Raw genomic sequence first — 20,200 nt, 5'->3', positions numbered from 1 at the left:
TTGTTTTCTATGCCCAGCTGAACATATTATTTGTTATGTCATGAATTTGCATTTGGAAGTATGTCACTCATAACTCAGCACTCCCTGTCAGAGAGGTTCTGTGATTCATGGCTCTACACTCTTCAACACTACCACCAACTACAAGTGACACAGGACTACCAGCACATAATTCAACTATGTAACACATTTTCCTGCACATGAACAGAAAATCCCCTAGGCAAAACAAGTTGTTCAATTGCTCTTACCAGCTGTTCACTGTTGTAGTGACCCTCAATTATGCGATCATAGGAGATTCCCACAGGTATAATTAGGACATCAGGAGTAGCATTTGAGAAGAGCGCATCCACCACCACAGATAAAAGACCTGCTCTAGCTCCAGATGTCTTTCCACTTCGAGACCGTGTGCCTTCCAAGAATATTTCTAAAAACTGCTGCTGTCTCAACAATTCTTCTACGTGCTGAATACAAAAAGATTGGAAAAGAGGAAAAAATAAATATCTAATTATACTGGCAAATCCACATTCGAAATATATTGTCAGCAACCATTTCCTTTTAAAAACATCAGAAGATCATGAGTTGGCATGACGACTTGTGAAAAAAAACCAAAAGCAATAATTAATGCTTGACACAAACCCAGACCAAACTGCAATTGAATTTGCATGAATATACAAGCAGTATAATGCCATTTGTTCAAGAACAGCAACTCTAGCAACAGTTGATCTAGCTGATTTGCATAAATCTCTTCTGCTTCCTCAGAACATACCATCTTCCAAGATGCAAATACAGATATTATACTGAATGGCACAGAAGGTTACATCAACCCATCTAACAGAGACTTCCATTAAGTTGACAGAATCAGTGTAGATATGTCCCAGTACAAATCAAATAAATAAGGCTTAAGTTTATTATTAATTCAGAGAGTATTTATTCCACTTTCTTTAATAAGGATCATGCAATGTGAAAAATCTTCTCATCCCCAAAGGTGCTGGGCATTCAATTCTATTATTCCATAATCCAAGGCTTCATACAAAAACTTATCTTGTTTTTGCAGCAGGAACCCCAAGACAAAGTCAGAGGAGCAAAAAACATCCCCAGACTGCTGGAACTCACTTCCCACCTGCCACCCAACCAAAACACTACCTACAGAAACAAAGATGAGAAATACACACCACATAGAGCAAAGCTCTGTAGAGGAAGTCCTTACGACCATCAGGACTCTGATCTAACTTTCGACGAATGAAAAATCCTCCCAGCTTGCGGATCAACGTGCTACATAAAAAAGAAGAATTATAGTAATTGATTTTAGTTTGCAGGAAACTACTGCAAGCGCAGTACAACATTATTACCACACAATAGGAACTGAAATTATACTGAAATTCCCAAAGACTAAAACGTGTTACGCTATTTGCACGCGATGGAACCACACAACTATTACTCTGTTTAAGTTAAAAATAGGCTTCTCTACACTGTCTTGCTCCATTTCACTCCCTTGACAGACCACTCACCCTCTGCAGCGACCCTGAATGTGGTACATTGAGATGTTCGTGGTGCACATAACAGTTCCCCTGAGCTGACCCAAGTCTGTGTTGCACACACGGCGTGGCCTTTGCGCCCGTGTTGTCCTGCACAGAGCCCTTGGCCGCAGGATCATAACAGAGGAGCCTGCAGGCAGCTCTCACCTGGAACCAGCAATTACACCACCTGCGTGGCCTTGCCTTTCTCTAACAGCACAGCAAGAAGTTCTCCTGAGAATATCCTTTCTGCTTGACAGAAGAAAGGATGAATAGAGCTGTTTTCTTGTCAGAAAGCTCTATACTAGCTCAAACGACCAAAACGGGGTGACTCTCTGTGGGCAGGGTCCGCACAGTGTGCTGTGCGTACGTTGGAGGCTTGGTGGACACCGCACAATTTGGCATTCCCAGCATCTAAAAGGACATTAGATTAGCTATGCTAGTCTTTCTTTCTTTATAATGCTAGCCCTAATAAACAGCATTTTAATTGATTCTTTATAGCAGGGGTGTAGGAGTAGTTACATTTATACAGTTCTAAAATTACATTCGGCCCTTTGAAGGTCACTGCAAGGCTGATGTGGCCCCTGGAGAAAATGAGTTTGACACCCCTGCTTCATAGAGTCTGAATGCCTTTCTTACGGGGACCATCACAAACCAACACCCTCTCAGTCAAAATACCCCCTTCTTTCCTCATCATTTCCAGCAATACCCAGTGGGTTTTCAGAAATTGTTTGTCCTCAAATTCTCACTGGGAGAATACTACCTAGAAGACCTTCTTATGTTCTTTAGCCACCAGAAATATAATTTCAACAGAGACCAAACTGCAGTACTTGCCCACAAAGAGTTATTCACTCAGTACTGTCACTGCCCACTAGCCAGCTCATTAAACTTCATGAAGCAGAGTTGTCCATTCACACCACTTTTTCATGTGCTCATCTTTCCTTAGTCACCTATCCACTTTGAGACTCCCAGAAGAAAGGAATATCCTTCCTTACCCTACTTTTAGGTAAAGACAGAATTTCTCAGAAGGACTTTGTTATGCTCTCTCTCTGCGCTTATAATAGGAACCAAAGAAGTTCTGCCTGATGGACCAATAATACTCAGATTATCTTACACTTCAACATAAAACATATTGCACAATAGGTCACCCAAAGATCCCCCCACCCGAGTCTTTTTCAAATAAAAACAGGGTATTACCTGAAGATGGGGATGTTGAGATTGTTCCCTGCAGCAATGTAGGGTGCTTTAATGTTATGGCAGAAAAGAATGAATGTAAGCAGCAGGTAGTCAATATGTGATTTGTGAACAGGTAAGAAGATAAGAGGCAAATTCATCTACGGTGCAGTGAGAAAGAAAAAAAAAAGAGAGAGAAGACAATTGGTAAGAAATGTGGAATACTGCTCCTTTTCTAAAATCCATCATTGAGACTCCTAGCATCGTATTATCAGAACCAATGGTATTCTCCAGCTACCAGTTGTTTACTTCTGGTTTTCACTCAGTTGTGATGACAAAATTCTAGTAAATCGTACTTCTTAATTTTCATGGACTGTAGTTATTAGCTGTATGCATTACAAGAAACAATGATTAATATTCCCAGTTTGTTCAGACTCACAGTTCTGAGACAACAAACAAGCACTTAAAGGGATATGGCCAAATCATCAGTGTCACTAAAGTACTGCTATTTCTTTCTATTAGATATCAGCAAGGATCTATGAACAGCGGGGCTCCCAAACACTGTAATCAGAAGATAACTGAAAACATTGGGAACATTTTTTTGTGTTTATTTATCTAATCATTCTTGCTAAGGTAAACCCTGCAAAAAGAATCCATTCCCTTAAGCATAAAGAAAATCGTAGCATTTAGGAGTTATTTTGATCAATTTCAGTAAATATCAGAGGACTGGGAACAGATCGCTAGTAAGAAATATGGAAAGTTTTATTTCTTACAGATTTTTAGTCCAAATTAAGGTTAGCATGAAAAATTCTAAATATACCTACTGATTTATTACTGGCTGCCTCAGCACAAAAAAATTTTAAAAAAAATTAAAAAAAAAATAGCTGGATTCAGGTTATCTGAGATAATCATTCAGCCCAATAGTTAAAATTTGATCCTGAAACAATGGTAAAAGCAGAGTTCACATAGTACTCTAGGTTACACAACTCCAAGAGCACTATTTTTAATTAGAAACACTATTCCATAGATATGAGACAGATCTACAATCGGATATCATATAAACTTAGCAGAACTCTACTAAAAAAGAGAAAGTGCTGTAAGTGTTCATACAAACTACATCAGAAATCTCCCTTACCTCTGTTGCTGCTTTAACCATTTCTATTTGACCTCTGTGGATCTGAATATTCCAGAAAAAGCTGTTAAACAACTTCAGTAACACCCATCCAGTCAGCCTGAAGGAAGAACAAACAGAACTCAAAAAGCTTCTTTCATTACTCCCTCTGTTTTCTACATGACTAAAGGCAAAGCCATAGAATCTTATCACTTTCTATTCAAACAAAATTATTACAAAATCAAATTGCTTAGCAAGTTTTTTCATATCAGCTAAGCCATGGTTAGTAACCACATTTCAGCATCCTGAAATTATGACACAAAACTTATTAGTAGACACCACAGACACCACCTAAGATAAGACTGTCTCAAACATATTTATAACTACAGGTTATGATATTCAATGTGCTACTGGAAAAAAAAATGATCTTTTATAGTCTAAGATGCTGCATCTAGCTGGTCTCCCTATATCTGCTTGAAACAACAAAATTGGTCTAAGCATTAGCACCAAGTCTAGTTTCAGGAGAAAAAAAAAAAAGTCTGTACTTAATCTTATAAGATTTATTCCTTGAAATGGTTTCTGCTGCATCTGAAAATGAAGAATAACTACCATTTCATTAGTTAACATTAGAAAAGAGATTTTTTTAATGAATAATGTATTTTTTTAGAATAATTATTCATTATTTACGAATAATGTGTTACAAGCTCTGCTGGTATAAGACAGAAAGCTTGGCCATCCTTCTGCCCATTGACAATACCAATGAGCCACTTTTCTTACCTGATTAAAGCAGGCGACACAGTTGCCACCATTTCCTGGAGAATTTTCCTAGCTTTTTTCTTCACTTTGTTGACGGCTTTAGGATCCATCTGAGCAAAACTACCTGGAACACTCGTTTCAGAAGCTTCATCTAAAATGGCCTTCTGGACTCTAACATTAAAAAGTAAAACTTATGAGACCATCCTGCAACAGTTCTAGACACAGAAAACAATTGCTGGGAATAAACTATCTGTTACTACAGGAGTAACTTGCAGGCATAAAAGAACACGCACACTGAAGTATTGTGTACTCTGAATGCATTAAATTTAATTCAGTAGTTTTCTAAGCTCTGATTAAATAGGTGGGTGATGGATGCAGGAGCTCAAAGTTGACCATATAAAAGAGTATGTATGCAGCTCACAGGTACGGGTATTAAGTGATTGCCAGTTTTCAGAAATAGTTAATAAGGTTACAAATGCAAAAATAACAGCTGAAGTCTTCCCTTCCTTAATATTTTCTTTTTCCTGACACAGCAATTTCACGTACCTCATTAGACAGATTTATGCAGTTGCTGTTTTGCACTTCTACAGTATCTTCCCCCTTGAATTCTCCGTTTTACAAAGTGTAACTAAATTTTATAAAGGCTGTTTTCCCCATTTAAAACATATTTAGGAAATATTAAGCAGTTTAACACACCAAAACTGTGACACAATGTGGTCTGCTTTACTTTTCAAAAACAACATTATCATCTTCAGATGGAACTCAAACATTAAAAATTCAGGAAAGTTAGGAATGTTAACGTAGGTAGCGTGTGGACTCTGACAAAAGTAGACTCGAGGACTGGGCATGCGGTTGAATTTCTTTGTGTCCAGGGAAAAGTGATACCTTAATAGCTAATTAGGGGCTCAATGTGCCATTTAAAATGCAGCATATGAAACAGAAAACAAGCTCCACAAAATAAAGGGTAGATATTCCATTTTGTAGCTTTTTTCCAGTTTTGCCTCACGCTCTTGGTGTACACTCAGGGTACTTTGAAATGCTGCTTTCTTATTATTTCTGAAACACTGACAATTTCTGATGACTGCAGCAAGACTTCAGTGGTAATGATTTACATGAATTAGATTAACAAAAGCTTGAAGAGTTTCTATGTAGCAATTTATTTTTCTGTGTCCTGCATCTGCTGTTCACCCACTTTGCGTCATTCATTTGGAGAAGCATAATTCTTAATCTCCCCTCTTTTATTATTCTAACAGAAAATGCAAGCTACAATCCTGAAGGGCTGTGCTGAAGATACTTTATCTTCTAATATTTTAAATAGTCTGATTTTTAAAACCTGCTGTTTCCAGATTCTTAAATCATATTTTAATGTATCAGTCATACAAAAATAGTTTAATTTGCATTTCTTACCTGCTGTTATTCAGCACGTTTTCTGTCAGATTCTTGGCAAACATACCCTTGTGAACATCTCTCTCCTGCACAAAAAGGACATAACAAAGGCGCCTTGCAAGCCACCCTCTGTACCTACAAAAACATGATGAGCATTTGAGTGTGATCCTCAAAATATTACACTGCCAAAAAAAAAAAAAGCATTTTAAAAATACCTAAGAATACGATTAAGCAGCAATAGTAAGCAAAACTTTACTAAGTGCTGCCCAACAGCTTCTGTATCTTCTATTAAACTGTCAATACGTTAATGTTACGGATGAAATAACTGATGCATGGCACAAAATACCCAAGACAACTGAGATCTGTATTACTTCAACTCAAGATGACACTGGCCTTAAAAAATCCATAGTATCACAGGAAAAGTAGCTACAAAACTGCACACACATTTTATCTGTCCACTGGAACCAAACCCCCAGCTCGGTGAGGACAAAAGAAAATGTAGTGCCCATTTCTGATTTGGTGACTTTCCAGTGAGAAATGTTAAATGCCCAGCTAAGAGGTCTGTCGGCTTCTTCAAGAAACTCTAAGAACTCTTGGGAAAGTTGCTCCCATTGTACACACAGGGTAAACTCTCACAGGGACTTTTGAAAACGTGCCTGCCTTAGCCACCGACACTAAAAACACTTCTTTTGTAATCTTTTCTTCCTTTACAGTGTTTTTAAACATCCAGTCCTAGGACAGGACTGGACAAGCCACCACTCACACATGGGTCACTCCACAAACCGAACAGAGCTGGGACTCCTGAAGAGCAGAGCTGATGTGATGGAGCAGAAACAGAAGGCGGAAGAAGAAATTAAATGACCAGAGCTCTCGGTATTATGCAAAAACTCTGTCCTGGGGAGTGCCGGTGCATTGCGTCGCTGATGGTCCAGCGAGCGTCCCAAACCGAACCATGGGTGGCAACGCTCGTGCTGGTTTCCATGCTGGACTGTCGCCAAGGCTTCAGTCCTTGTCACCACCCGAGTTACTGACCTTGGCTCCTAAACCTCCCTACTACGCTTCAGTAAATTTATACATGCGTTAAAACCAGCTAGGAAAGATGAGAAGGAACTTTTATCCTGTAAAAGGCCAAACCACCTGAGTGCACAGGCCACTCGCACTATAATTGAGTGCACGAGCCATCGTCACAGTCTGACACCTCACAGTTACACAAATATTCAGACCATCTTGAAGGACAAAGAATTTCGCCATTCATGCTGTCAGCAAAGTGGACTGGTGTCTCTGTTTTAATTGCTTTTCCATTTTCCCCTTCCCATCAAAGTCTGAGCGCCTTATTGGTTCTTCTACAAAGCAAAGTTAAGGATATGCTTCTTTCTGACAAGTTTTGGTAACTATGAACACATCACAGCAGCACACAGCTATTGCAGGGATCTGTCAAGGTATAAACGCTTCTACATTCATTTTACAGCTTAGATACAACATAGTATATTCAGGAAAAATCTGTTTTCTAATCATGTAGCAATGACAGAAGACAAAAAAAGACACAGAATAGACCCAGTCTAGATATATTATAAATCTGACATACACTCAGAAAAAGGCTGTGGTGACACCTCAATGCCGGTAGAGTACACCAGCAGTTAAGAAGAATCTCTCTCACTTTCTAGGGCCAAGAAACTGTGACTATGTAACCCCACGGGATCTCAGAACTTTATTAAAATTGACAATTTTCAGACTATAATAACATTTTGAGCTAAAGGCATTTTATTTCAGAATAATTCATTAACCCATATTTTGTTGCCCTTATATTTCTAATGTAACTCCAACCATTCAAAACCACCCAGGCATTAGACTTTCAAAACTAATTTTTTTTGAAGAAGTTAAAATTAAACCCCATTTCTGTTATTTTTCTGCATCTTAAACTACAAGCTCAATGCTTAAAAAAACATAATTAATTCAAACTGGAGACAGAACAGCCTCTCACATTAGCTTCCTCCCTCTCAAGCACAGCACAATGCTGCCTTTCTTCCACTCAGACACTTTGGCTCATTTCTTTCAGGCTGCTGGCCTCTCTTTGTTTGCCCTGACTCTACGACAAACGCTGCAGGATCTGCTTATGCTAATGATTCCTGTAAAAACCTTAGCAAGCATTATTAACTTTCCAAAGGTTTTTGTGTACTTCCAGTGTCTTCATCCCAGAACACAAGACATATTTCCAATAGTGCGAAGGTACATCATCATTTTTAGGTCATATATGCCATCTGCTGAGGCAGAGAGAGTCTAGCAAGACATGTTCAGATTTAATTGTCATTAGTGGTAATAGTCAATGCCTAAATTGTGAGCCAGATCTGCTCAGTAAATTCAAATGCAGCCTGAAGTCATTCTTAAGCACGGGAATAAAACAGCTCCTCTCAGCATTATGCTATGGATGTTGCCATTTGCACTAAAAGAGAAAGGATTTAAACATACTTTGTCTATTTTGTGAAACAGGTTTGACCCTTACGCTCCTTGCCTATAACCCCAAAGGACTTTGCCCAGCTCCCAAATACACACAGCTGGATTTAACGAGTATGTTACTTTCCTGAAGTCAGCATCAATTCCTGCATTTTAGGACAGCAATACATATTCACTCAGTCCGGACTATCCTATCGATTTCCCTGTGATAAGATCAGAAAACATTAAATTTTAAAAGCAAGAGAAAGACTTGCTACATTACCTTGTATGTGTTTCATTGATATATATGACATTACGTAGACCCAAAGAAGGAATACTGGCATTGAAGAAGTTATCCTGTAAAATCAAGGAGAAAAAAAAAAAAAAAAAAAAATTGGTGGACTATTTCATTGCATAATAGTTGTGTCTTTACATTCATCATAGCTTTTAAGATAATCAATGTTTTTCACCTCTATTATAAAAAAAAGCCAAAGCGGAGAAGTGCTGAACTTGCTTATGTAGTACACACAAACTGTTCCAAAATGAAAATGAAATTCACAAAGTCACTATTCCCAACTCCAATACTTTCAAAGCCTTCTCTAGGCTTTGCTGTATACAGAAATGGTTGTATTGGTTGTATTCTTCAAGACACAATATTTCATCATATTCTGATGCAATATAAACCAAGACTTGTCACAATACAGAACTCATCTTAGAGACAGAACTTTACCAAGCCACATTCATCGTTAGTAAAATTATGAGCCTTGTGACGCTCAGTCTGTGACATCCAGTTTTCTGGCAGATCAGGCACCAGACAATGCCAGCCCGAAGGTCAGGATATCTATCCATGGTTAGGTGGCAAATCTACACGTTCCTGCTCTGCCTGAACAAACAACTCAATCCAGCCTTCTGCATCCCTGGTACAGACTCCACATGCCAGGCTATTAACCGTCCTGAGATAAGTTTAGGAGCAGTTCCACTTTGGATAAACAAATATTCCCTGGAAGTAAGAAGCTAAACTTTAATCTTCCATATTCCAAGTAAGTACCTTGACCAAGAAGCTAGGTTCTTTCTGCCCAAATAATATTTAATTATAAAACTGGTACCATGCCAACAGTGAATTACAGCTGAAACTACTGGGACTGTGCATATCAAAGAAAGGAAAAACAGGACAGTGAAGGAGAAATATGGTCACCAGCAACCTCGTAGCTGCAGAACAGCCTCACTACCAATTTTGCAATGGGAGTCAGATAAGAGTCTCATTTGTTTGTGTTTTGTGTAACGCACAATTTGCCACAAGTTAAAATATACAAGTGTCCTATGTCATTTGCAAATCAGGTAGGAATTATGTGCTACAGTGGGAGCACACAGTCTTTTGCCCCATGTTAAAGCATAACTGCGTAGTACATACAATCAACAAATTGTTGCTCTAGGCTCTTAAGAGGAAACTTCAAGGTAATATTAATTTCTTTCACTATTCACTGGTAATTTTTGTGGATCTCAAAGCTAGATGAAATGTTGAGGCAAAAAGAAGCGGAAAGACTTGTTCTTGGTCTCCCAAAAAAATCAGCAACGAAGTTAATTACCACTCAATGCCCAAGTCCACTCCAGTGCTCCATTAGGTTATAACCTCACCCCATGAAATTCATCCTCCAGCTGTAACACCACACGTTAGCTTTTCCTTATTTAACTTCTCCACGATTCTATGTCAGGATGTGGGTCTGTGAGACCAAGTGAGCTGATACAGCATCTTCCTGCCACCGTGAGACAGGAGCCCAGCTCCCACCACCACATCCTGCCCTTCCCCACCCAACACTAACCCTCACCTCCTAACTCACACCACCGCTAGCATTCATCACACCCCTTAACAGGCCAATTTTATTCAGGCAAGGCAGAAAACTAAGCCAGACTAAGTGAATAAATAAAGCAGGTAACTTTCTGCTTGGTTAGTGAACTTGATAAGCCCCCAGGGCAGCAGGAAGGAAAACACGAGGGAGAGGCAAAACTTCCCACTCCCCGCACTGGCAAGGTGTTAGTTTGGCCAACACACTGAAGGAAACCTGTCTCACTCATTCGTCCCTTTTCCTTAAGAGAATTAACAAAACAGGCAGCTCAAAAAAAAGTGAAATATCTGCTGTCTAATGAGAGGATCTGGTTTGTGATCATCTGCTGCAAGGATGGTATTTTCTCATTGTGGCAGAAGGCAATAAAGGGCTTAATTAGGTCACGCTCCTTTCCTAAGTGGGATCTCAGAACAGGTAATTAGTTTCTTATTAAACAGACAAAATACAGAACAAGATTCTTCTTCTTAAAGTGTCATTCCCAAATTGAGAGAAACAGCCTAATTACTAACAGACTAATTACTAAATGTATAAATTAGGCCTAAGTTGAGGATTCCTACACACCTTTTCACAAGTCAAAACACCTAAGTGTCTGTTAGAAGTACTCTCAGTTTATCTAATTGCTTGTCTTCTTGTCCATATCATACATAGCCTTCACAATACTTTTGGATTTCTATCCCACGTTTCTATGTCATCGCTGCAATTTTCTGGTGTGGCATAAGAGAAGGCTGAGGGGGGATCTTATCAATGCTTATAAATATCTCAAGGGTGGGTGTCAAGAGGATCGGATGAGTGGTGCCCAACGATAGGATGAGGGGCAACGGGCACAGACTGAAGCACAGGAGGTTCCATCTGAATACGAGGAAAAACTTCTTTACTTTGAGAGTGCCAGAGCCCTGGAACAGGCTGCCCAGAGAGGTTGTGGAGTCTCCTTCTCTGGAAACATTCAAACCCACCTGGACACGTTCCTGTGTGATCTGCTCTGGTCAACCTGCTTTAGCAGGTGGGTTGGACTGGATGATCTCCAGAGGTCCCTTCCAACCCCAACCATTCTGTGACAGGAGTGAAATAACAACTTTTTCTTGGCCAAATGAACAAGTAAATTTTCACTCTAGTCCAGCCAATTATGGAGCTCAATGCAAGCGTAACTGAGTGCAACTGAAAGCCCATGGTGTACAAATAGTCAAATTACACGATGAACTGGTTGCAAATTATATTACGCCATTTATCATCATTTTGTATCTTCAGCTTATAGAAACCCTGCCCAATGCAGTGCAATAAAGTTCGCATTTTAAATCAGCTTGCGCGACCCTGCTAGAGCCACCCTCTTGACACTGTTCCCAGCAGATAAACATCCCTCCATCATAACTGGCATTCCTCGTTTCCAGGCTGGGCAGAGAACCCAGGAATTATCCAGGTGTAGAAAACCAACCTGTCTTCTCAAGCACTGGATTGATCTCTTCAAGTTGAAGGGAAGCATATTGCTCACTTTCAAAATTGGAATTATTTTGTGGATAGAGAATTAAGCAGTATAAAAGTAAGCACTAATGCTTTCATAGGCACCAAATTCTCATTGTTACTCTAACAGAGCAGACATTTTTTGCCATACAATTTCTTAGTGCAAATTCCGAGGAGCTGGAGAGTTTTGTCCAAGGAATAAGTCCACAATGAAAAATGGGAGATGAAGCATCACAATAGGTCTGTGTCCTCCATCAATTCCACGACAAAGAAAACGTAACAACAAAGGTGGAAAGCTATATTCCTTTATGAAGTAAGAACACTGTGACCTTAATTCTGAAAGTAAGAAAACCACTGAAACTTCATTACGCTGCAACTGTGCATTATTGTCAAACATAAGCCTGTCCGTAACATTCTTACCCGGCTCTGGGGAGTGCAGACGTAGCAACATCGTCCCACAAACGGCCTTTTTCTGCTCAACAAAGTCTCTTTCCATTTTAAAGTGGCGGATCGGAAGAGAGTGGGCCTAGAGTTACACTCTCCCTGCAACATAAAAGACCACTGTGTAAATATCCAGAAATATATATTTTACTGGTTATGTGAAAACTTTAAATAAGAGGAGTTGCCAACACAAAAAAAATTAGTCCCCTAAAATTACCTAAAACTAATACAATTTTTTCCAACTTTTCTTTCTAAAATAAATACTACGTCCAGATGATGCGATTGCAAAAAATAAAAGCAAAATCACTGTGTTGTACTTATGTATCTTAAGAAGGACAGCATTTGCTGACACACAAGAGTTTAAAATAAATAATAACTCTACTAAGAAACAGCAAGGAAACTGACAGCTGAGAAAAGTGGAAGAAATTAACAGCAAATTACACTCTCAATAATGTAAGGGTGCTTGTCATGTGAGCAATGTATTTTAAGCTTGAACTGGACAACACTGTAAAACTGCAAGATGACTGAATGTATGCAAAATATCAACTCTGTTGACTCTGTAGGCCCTTTTTCAGCAGTTTCATGTAAAGCAATATGAAAAAGGAACCATAGTGCCTTCTCCAGTGTTAGGCTATCTTTTTGAAGATTACAGAACCAAGAATTCTGAAATAACTGCATTTACAAAACACATTCTCTATGGTTGGACATAATGAAAACGTACTTAACTACAATTTTTACAGAAACACTAACTGTTCCCATTAAAGGCTATTGAGTTATTGCTTGCCTGAGAATGCACAATGTATTGATGTTTTCTGAACCACATATTATAAGTTTTTAATAAAAAGGAAATTATAGAAATAAACCAAAATGATTGCAAGATAAACTGAAGTACGTTTAAAATAACACATTTAATTGGAAGAGAAGCAGGGTAGAACCAACACCTTAAACCAGCATAACGGTTAGAAAACACAAATACAGATCATCACATACCCAGCTAGAAAGCCAGCCCAGTGAGAAACAACCAGAAAGTCAAAGGTGATGCTGAAGATGACTAAAAACTAAAATGTGCACCTATCACATTTGGCAAGCAGTATGAATTGGCAATTATTCCACGGCTAGGTCTTCTACCTGAAATAAATAAGCATCAAGATGCTAAGGCCAGCCCAATCCCTTCTCTATCACCATCCCTAAGGCTAACTCTGAAATTAACCAACTTTGTAACAATCCTGTCTTCCTTTGGCTTGCCTCCAAGCCCTGACTGAACTCACCACCACTTTCTTACAAAATCTCTTTCCTATCTCTTTTGTCTTGCTCGCCTTTACCCCACTCTCTCACAGATCTCTTGGTACCACAGCTTGCTGTCCGATGAATCCTACACCTAGCTAGACAAAAAACCCCACCTGCCAGGAGATCTGTCCTCTCCCTCAACTCTGACCATGTCTCTAACTCTTCTTCTGTTTAAAGTTCAAACTCCTCTTAACCTAGGTTTCTAAACCAACCAGTACTAGCCTGGTCCCCATGTGGCTCTTGCAGCTCCACCCAGCCCTCCCTGCTCACCGGCCCCTTTTTATCCTCCAAATCCCAAGATTCACTTAACAGAGGACACAGACTTCAAATAGGCTTCTTATTTATATCCACCAAATTTCTCTGCCTCCTGTATTGTGTGAATAGCTCCAGCTGTAACAGCTACATGACCATGCATCTTGAGCCTCATGCTCCTTTTCACTTATGCATTTCAGCAATGAGCTTTGCATTTGACTTTGTTTGACCTCAGTCTATTTAGAACAGGATTTTGCACGTTTACTGCTATACAAAATGATTAATAACATCACACCAGAAGACTTTAAGTATTTCAATAGGGTTTGATATGAAGGTTTTTCTTTTCTTGCAATGTTAGTCTTTGGCACAGCACTAAACTATTGGTTCCTCCTTACATTGCAAATTAAATTACAATCAAACCGTATCACGCATGACAGAGATAATGCCTTGTCCTCATTCTTTGTAATAAATAAAAAAGTCCACCTTCAACTCAAAGAAAAAGTAAGGTAAATATGGCCTGTCACACTCATGATTTTCACTTACCCATTCTTCACTGGAATGCTTACATCTACTGATACTGCACTCTGCTGAGGCAGACAAATAGGAAACATCTATTGTTCCAAGGGACAAAGAAGTTTCATCCATGACACACGAGTTGAACTGAAGATCAGAAGCTGCAAAATAATAGCATACAGATATATACACACACACACACAGAGAAACCCATATGCACACACATGATTTCAGTGACGGGTATCTAACAATAAGTTAGCAAAGTTATTTTTGCACTCTCCAGTAAAAGTTAGGTTCTGAAGAAGCTTAATTGCCATCAGAAATCAGCATGATTTTAATATGATAAAAAACCCCAGCACATTCAACTTCCATAAACGCAGCACACCTGCACTTTTTTCCCTCTCCCTGCTCTTCTTCCCACTATGTCAGTATCAAGCCTTTATGCTTTTCCACTGTTCCTCACTGCATGGTTTAAACCATTCAGCCACAAGGATACATATTCCAGTCACTTTCAAAAGTTTACTATTCTCTTGCACGACATGACCTCGCTCTTTCATAATTTGCTTCTCAAGGATACCCATTATCTACAAGAAAAATTCGTTCATGTTCTCACCCAATCCTCTCTCACAGTGCATTCTACGCCTCGGATCCAGCTGTAGTCAAACCAGTTTCAAACTCCTTGGAGGAAGGAGTGCTCTACACAAAAGCACACCCCTGATTCCAAACATGCTGCTGACACAAGCGACATCAGGGGCTTGTGGGATTAAAAAGTAGTAAAGAAGTCTAAATTTGCACTACTGTTTTAAAAACTGAAGTTCATATGATAAGCACAGCAAATAATGCTCCCTCAGCCAAAGAAAAAAATAAAATAGGCCAAACATATCAGAACAACTTAGTGTTGTATGGTATATCTGCAAAAGTCCACGAATTAAACTGCTTTGTTAGAAAGAGCCACGAAACAGGAATCCCAGCATTTCCCTCTAGACAATCTGTAAAGTGGCAATACCGCCTTTTCCGTCACTGCAAAGAAACTTACATTACAGCCAAGGTACGAGCCATCAGGAATGAGACTGTTCTCACCCTGTACGCTCGCATTTGCAAGAGCAGGGCCTAAAACTTTAGTCCAACATCTTGTCTTTCTCACTGCCCTCCCCAGGCAGACACAAACCTCTCCTGTAACACCACGTAGAGTTCCCAGTACAAACTGGAGTTTGAGCTACTATATCTCTGCATGCACTTACCTTTACACAGCCTAAGTACATAAGTTATGCTTTTTTCTTTGCTGGCTCTTACATTTAATTTGCCTTTTTTTTTTTAATCAGTGCTCTGACAAATTAATACTTAAACCACCCAATAAATACAAAAAAAGCGCTCGCAAACATCTGAACGGTGAAAGCAAAACGCGTCCTCCAATTGCGCTCAAGGTGACCTTGGCTGCACCGGCATACATAAAAGATGAACTTTAAAAAAAAAGACGTAATTAAAAGCCCGTTTGAGCAGCAGCAACTTCACACGTACCTCGGACGAAACCTGCCCTCCCGAGTGCCCGCTCCCGGCTCTCAGGCTGCGGCCCCGCAGCAGCGCCCCATCCTCCCGGGCTCGGGCTCACAGCATCTGCTATAAATAAAAACACGAGGGCTGAGCACGGGGTCGGGTGCGGAGCGGCCCCGGGCAACGCCGCTGCCAAGGAGCCGCCCCCGGTCGCTGCGAGGGGCGGGCGCCGGCCGCGGGCAGCTCCGGAGCCCCCGCGGGGCCGGCCAAGGCTCCCCCCGCCCGCTCGGCTCCACGGCAGCCGCGGGGACCGGCAGCGCAGCCGCCGCACGCTCCCTCCGCACCCGGGCCGGCCGCTCCTCCTCGCAGCGCAACGCGCGGCCCGCCCCCTCCCGCCCCGCCGCCGGCGGCAGCACCGCCGCGCACGGACCCGCACCCGCGTCCAGCTCCCGCCCCTCCCGCACCGCGGGCTCCGCAGCCGCTGCCCCCCCTGCCCGCCCGCCGGGCCGTGCGGCGGCGCCGGGCCTGACGCGACTTCCTGAGCGCCCGCCGCCACGCTGCGGGGCCGCCGCCTCCCGCCCGGCCCTCGCTCAGCCCCGCCGGCTGCGGGCGCGGGGCCCCGCCGCGCTGCCCCGAGCAGCTCCGGCCGCCCCGGCGCTGACCTGCAGCCCAGCAGCCCAGCGCGGCCGCTGCGCCCCCGGCGTCCCCGTCTGCAGCCGCCGCAGCTGCAGGGACATCGCTCATCGGCCGTTTCCACCACCGAACCGCCTCCCCCGCCCTCTCCTTCTGGCGGCAGAAGTAACTAACGGTTATTCTGCTCTCAAATAAGAGCTGCTCAAAAGAAAAACTCTGCAAAAAGTTACGTTCAATCGTGTTTATATGGGTTTACAGCGACTCCGAGCCGCAACTGAGTTGCTGTTGAAATGAGAACAACTGCAGAAAATTGGGGACAGGCATCGATCTGCCTACCTGGCCTTGCAGCAGTGCCAGTTTGCCTTGCGCTGAGTGCAAAAGTAAATGTTTATTGAGGTTGCTGCGTACAAACAAACATGGGCTGAGAGTATTATTTGGCTCTGGCAGTCTTGGGCTATTTAAAGCTGGTCTTTCTGTGGCTCGAGTTACCGATCTATGGAAAAGTTTGCACTACATTTCTTCTTTGAACGTCCGAATCTTCACTGTTATTTAAAATGGTGCAACACAGGAATAAAGCGACAAAGTACATGACATCATTTTATGTTAATGGCAATAGCCTGCTTCCAAATATAAGTAATGCAAGGAGGTATTCTTCTAGAGGTCTCACTTCTACATGTCATTTTGAATTTCTTACAAATGAGAACTTTTAAGTAAGAGTTACAAATGCTTTTCACACTTAAAAAAAATGCGTGAGATTTGGAAGGTAAAAAAGAAACTGCTACATGCGTATGTGAGCTGCCGTGCTTCCCGCAGCCGAGTGCTGCCCAGGGAATATCACTGGGATGTTAGAGCTGACACTTTACGAAGAGTGTTCTGCAGTTTATGGGTCAGAAGGGATTTTGGATCTGAATTTTCCTTTGTTTAGCAAGAAAAGGTACTCCGTTTTGTTGCAAGGTGGACTTTGGAATCTAAGACATTTACTTTTCAAATCAGAAAAATACAGTAAGATGGGATCTAGTGAAATATACAACTCATTGAGTTTGTATTTCTGCATAATATACAGTGCAGCACTTATGCACAGTTTGTAGCAAAGCACCATTTTTTTCTAGGGCATTGTATTTGGTATAAAGGACAATGCCTAATTGTATTTCTTACAACACATTCGTATACTAAAGTTTTCTCCCAGTTTTCTCATCATCTGGGCCAAGAATTTCAGAATTGATTAGTGGTTCTCTATGTCAGTTCTCATGAGGAGAGTTGGTTGAAATACTGCCAAACACCCACTTTCAATTTTTTGCCTTGAAAAGCAACATAGCCAGAATCTCTGGCCACTTCTGAAATACAAGCCCATAACCACCCTGCTTTAAAAGAAAGCTTTTCACTTCGTATCAACTTTTTCTTGAACTGATTTACTGAAGATCAGCTGGGAAAGAAGGGGCAGATTCTGCTTTCATCTGGGTCTGCTGCAGCTGAGTGGATTTACGATAATCAGAGTTAGCCCAGGACACCATCTATATGGAAAGAAAATACACGAGGGCTTCACTGACAGTCACAGTGCTACTGTCAGGTTTGTGTGACCTCAGTTCTTACATCCTCGTCTCAGCTTCACTTGCATAATGAGCATCTCGTGGGAGTTATGGAGGCCAGAGAAGGGGATGCCTGTCCCCGATCCGGTGGCCCAGCTGGTCAGCAGGGCCACGTCCCGCACTCAGGACTGTGTGGACTTTGTCCAAGGTGCATCAGAAGCATCGGAAGGGGAAACTCTGAACTCCACTCAGAAAAGTGAAATTCAGTGTTACAGCATGTGTTTTTGTAACTCTCTTTGTGTAAAGAGCAGATCACAAAAGTAGTCAAAACCCCAAATAAAGCTGCAGCCCGCATCCAGAAAATTGCTTCTAGGATGCATCTACCTGCGTGAGTCTGTGTGCAATGGGGGAATCCACAGCTGTGACTTAAGTGGCAAAACTGACCTCAGAAACCACATTAGAGGATATGATTCGACAAATGAATATAACAGAGATGACAATGAATGGTTACATCTAGAGTCTAATAAATGCATGAAACGTAAGGAAGTTAAAATTCTTGTTAGTGTTGTCTAGTGACTTCATTGCTCCACTGCATCTGTATTGTTATGTGGGAACTTCTTAGTAAGTACTTTACATTATAAAGAACCATTAATATTGCTTGCACACAACTTTACCATCTTTAGGTATGGAATTACTTGGATTTTTTTTCCCCTTTGACACATAAAATTAGGAGATCAAACAGTGCACTCAGTTTCAGCATGCTATAATGTAACTCAGAGCAAAGTCTGAGGCACTGAGTGTAAAGCAAGCTTGTCTGCTTTGCTTCCCTCTATAACAGATAACTATGGTACATTCAGAATCTAATATGGATCTTTTAGCATATATTTCCTTGCATAGTTTCACATTGTTATATGTTTCCAGTTAAAAAGTAGTTATTTCTGTGATATCGGTAATACAAAAACCAGAATAAAAGCCTCAGTGGCTTTAGCACAATTTGCTGCAGTCGCTAGAGTCAGATTTCAGTACCATTTGTGAGAAAACTGCCTAGTCTATTCTCTAGACTGTTTTGAAAAGAACAGTAAACAGATAGAGTGTTTGACTCAAACATAGCAATTCTGCTTAATCACAAAAAAAAAGTTGTTTCTGGTATGATTGTAGAGCATTTTTCTTGTTTTTCTAATCTTCGTAAATTCTTGGTTTATTGTAAAATATATCCAGTCATCTGTAAAGGATGCAGAATTAGTCCAATGGCAACTGCAACTCTGCAAGAGCTTTTTACAGGCTACCCTCAGTAGTAAAACCTCATTTCAGTATTGAGAGCTTGGTGGTGATGTTGTGTTGCCATGGAATCAAGCAAATGGGAAAAATTTTGGAATGCCCTAAAGGAACAAACTTTCAGAGCTGCATGTGCTCCAGAAAGCTCAAATACCACCGGGTCTCACTCCCAGAAAAGAGAGACTCTATCCTCCTTCCATTGAAGCCAATGGGAGGCTTGCCACTGATCTCAGTAGGAGTGGGAGCATGCCTGAGTTTTGCAATCCGTCTTTTTAAACTTCTTATACCGAGGTGTTTATGGTGCCAAGGAGTCCAATTTGCATATGATGGCAGATCAGCAGAACCCTGGATTTGTGTGAATAGGCTGCGGACCACACCATGCATAGCAGCCTGCAGATGAGAAAGAGCTGGTAGGACTCTTTTTTTTAATTTAAATAATGATTAGTCCTTCCTATGTTTAAACTCCTCACAAAGCTTCCAACGGAGTTCAACAAAGTACCTGTTTACTAGACAAGGCTGTGGGGAGGAGGAGGGAGAAGAGAAGAGGGGGACTTCTTTTACATCGCCTCTGGCCCGGGTCTGTGCTCCCCACTCGCTTCCAGCGATTCCCATGATGTCACTTTTCATCATGGAGACATGTTTACAAAAGAGTACACAGCATCCTCTTTAAAAAGAAACTTTCAACCCGGAGAGTGCTACAAAAGTTAGGAAACCGAAAACTGCGTGAGGAGGGAGTAAAGATCCAGACAAAGGTTCTTTGTTGGCAGTCGCCAAACTCAACCTCACATGACTATGAACAATGATGAATATGCAATTTGGCAGTTGCAGAACTCAATGTCAGCAGTATTGCCTTTGGTATACAATATATTAAGAGCATCTGAGAGTGGCAAGTGGCCATGAAAAGGACTGATAAGATTGTACAGAGAAATGATTTGGGTATACTTTGTATCTCCTTTCAAGACAAATGATTTCTTCTATTTCATCTGCCTTATCTTGAGAACAAATGCAAAACTCATTAAGAGTACAGTGATCCTCTCCAATGTAATATAGCACATCTTGTTTCTGAAATTTCTTCTCATTCAAATATCGTATTTATTACTGTAATTTTAAAAAGAT

General features: G+C 41.0%; 1 protein-coding gene across 4 annotated transcripts in view; it reads right to left on the bottom strand.

Moving 5' to 3' along the window:
* The window catches only part of GPAM (glycerol-3-phosphate acyltransferase, mitochondrial), a 33,293-nt gene extending 16,615 nt beyond the window's left edge, over positions 1-16,678 (bottom strand). For 2 of the 4 annotated variants that reach the window (XM_065638691.1, XM_065638693.1), the window contains exons 1-11: positions 16,313-16,329; positions 15,678-15,776; positions 14,190-14,320; positions 12,087-12,209; positions 8,651-8,724; positions 5,959-6,072; positions 4,573-4,722; positions 3,820-3,916; positions 2,709-2,845; positions 1,170-1,269; positions 246-458 (exon numbers count right to left, since the gene is read on the bottom strand). In XM_065638691.1, the coding sequence (XP_065494763.1) occupies positions 246-458; positions 1,170-1,269; positions 2,709-2,845; positions 3,820-3,916; positions 4,573-4,722; positions 5,959-6,072; positions 8,651-8,724; positions 12,087-12,209; positions 14,190-14,291 (1,110 nt within the window). In that variant the 5' untranslated portion in view covers positions 14,292-14,320; positions 15,678-15,776; positions 16,313-16,329. Of the gene's footprint in view, positions 1-245; positions 459-1,169; positions 1,270-2,708; positions 2,846-3,819; positions 3,917-4,572; positions 4,723-5,958; positions 6,073-8,650; positions 8,725-12,086; positions 12,210-14,189; positions 14,321-15,677; positions 15,777-16,114; positions 16,184-16,312; positions 16,330-16,619 lie in introns of those variants that run through there. The other 2 variants (XM_065638694.1, XM_065638695.1) reach the window with 2 other exon arrangements.
* Between the last annotated feature and the right edge of the window lie 3,522 nt (positions 16,679-20,200).

This window comes from Caloenas nicobarica, chromosome 7, assembly GCF_036013445.1.
Source record: "Caloenas nicobarica isolate bCalNic1 chromosome 7, bCalNic1.hap1, whole genome shotgun sequence".
Taxonomy (NCBI): Eukaryota; Metazoa; Chordata; class Aves; order Columbiformes; family Columbidae; genus Caloenas; species Caloenas nicobarica.
This window is presented reverse-complemented; position numbering and strand designations above follow the sequence as displayed.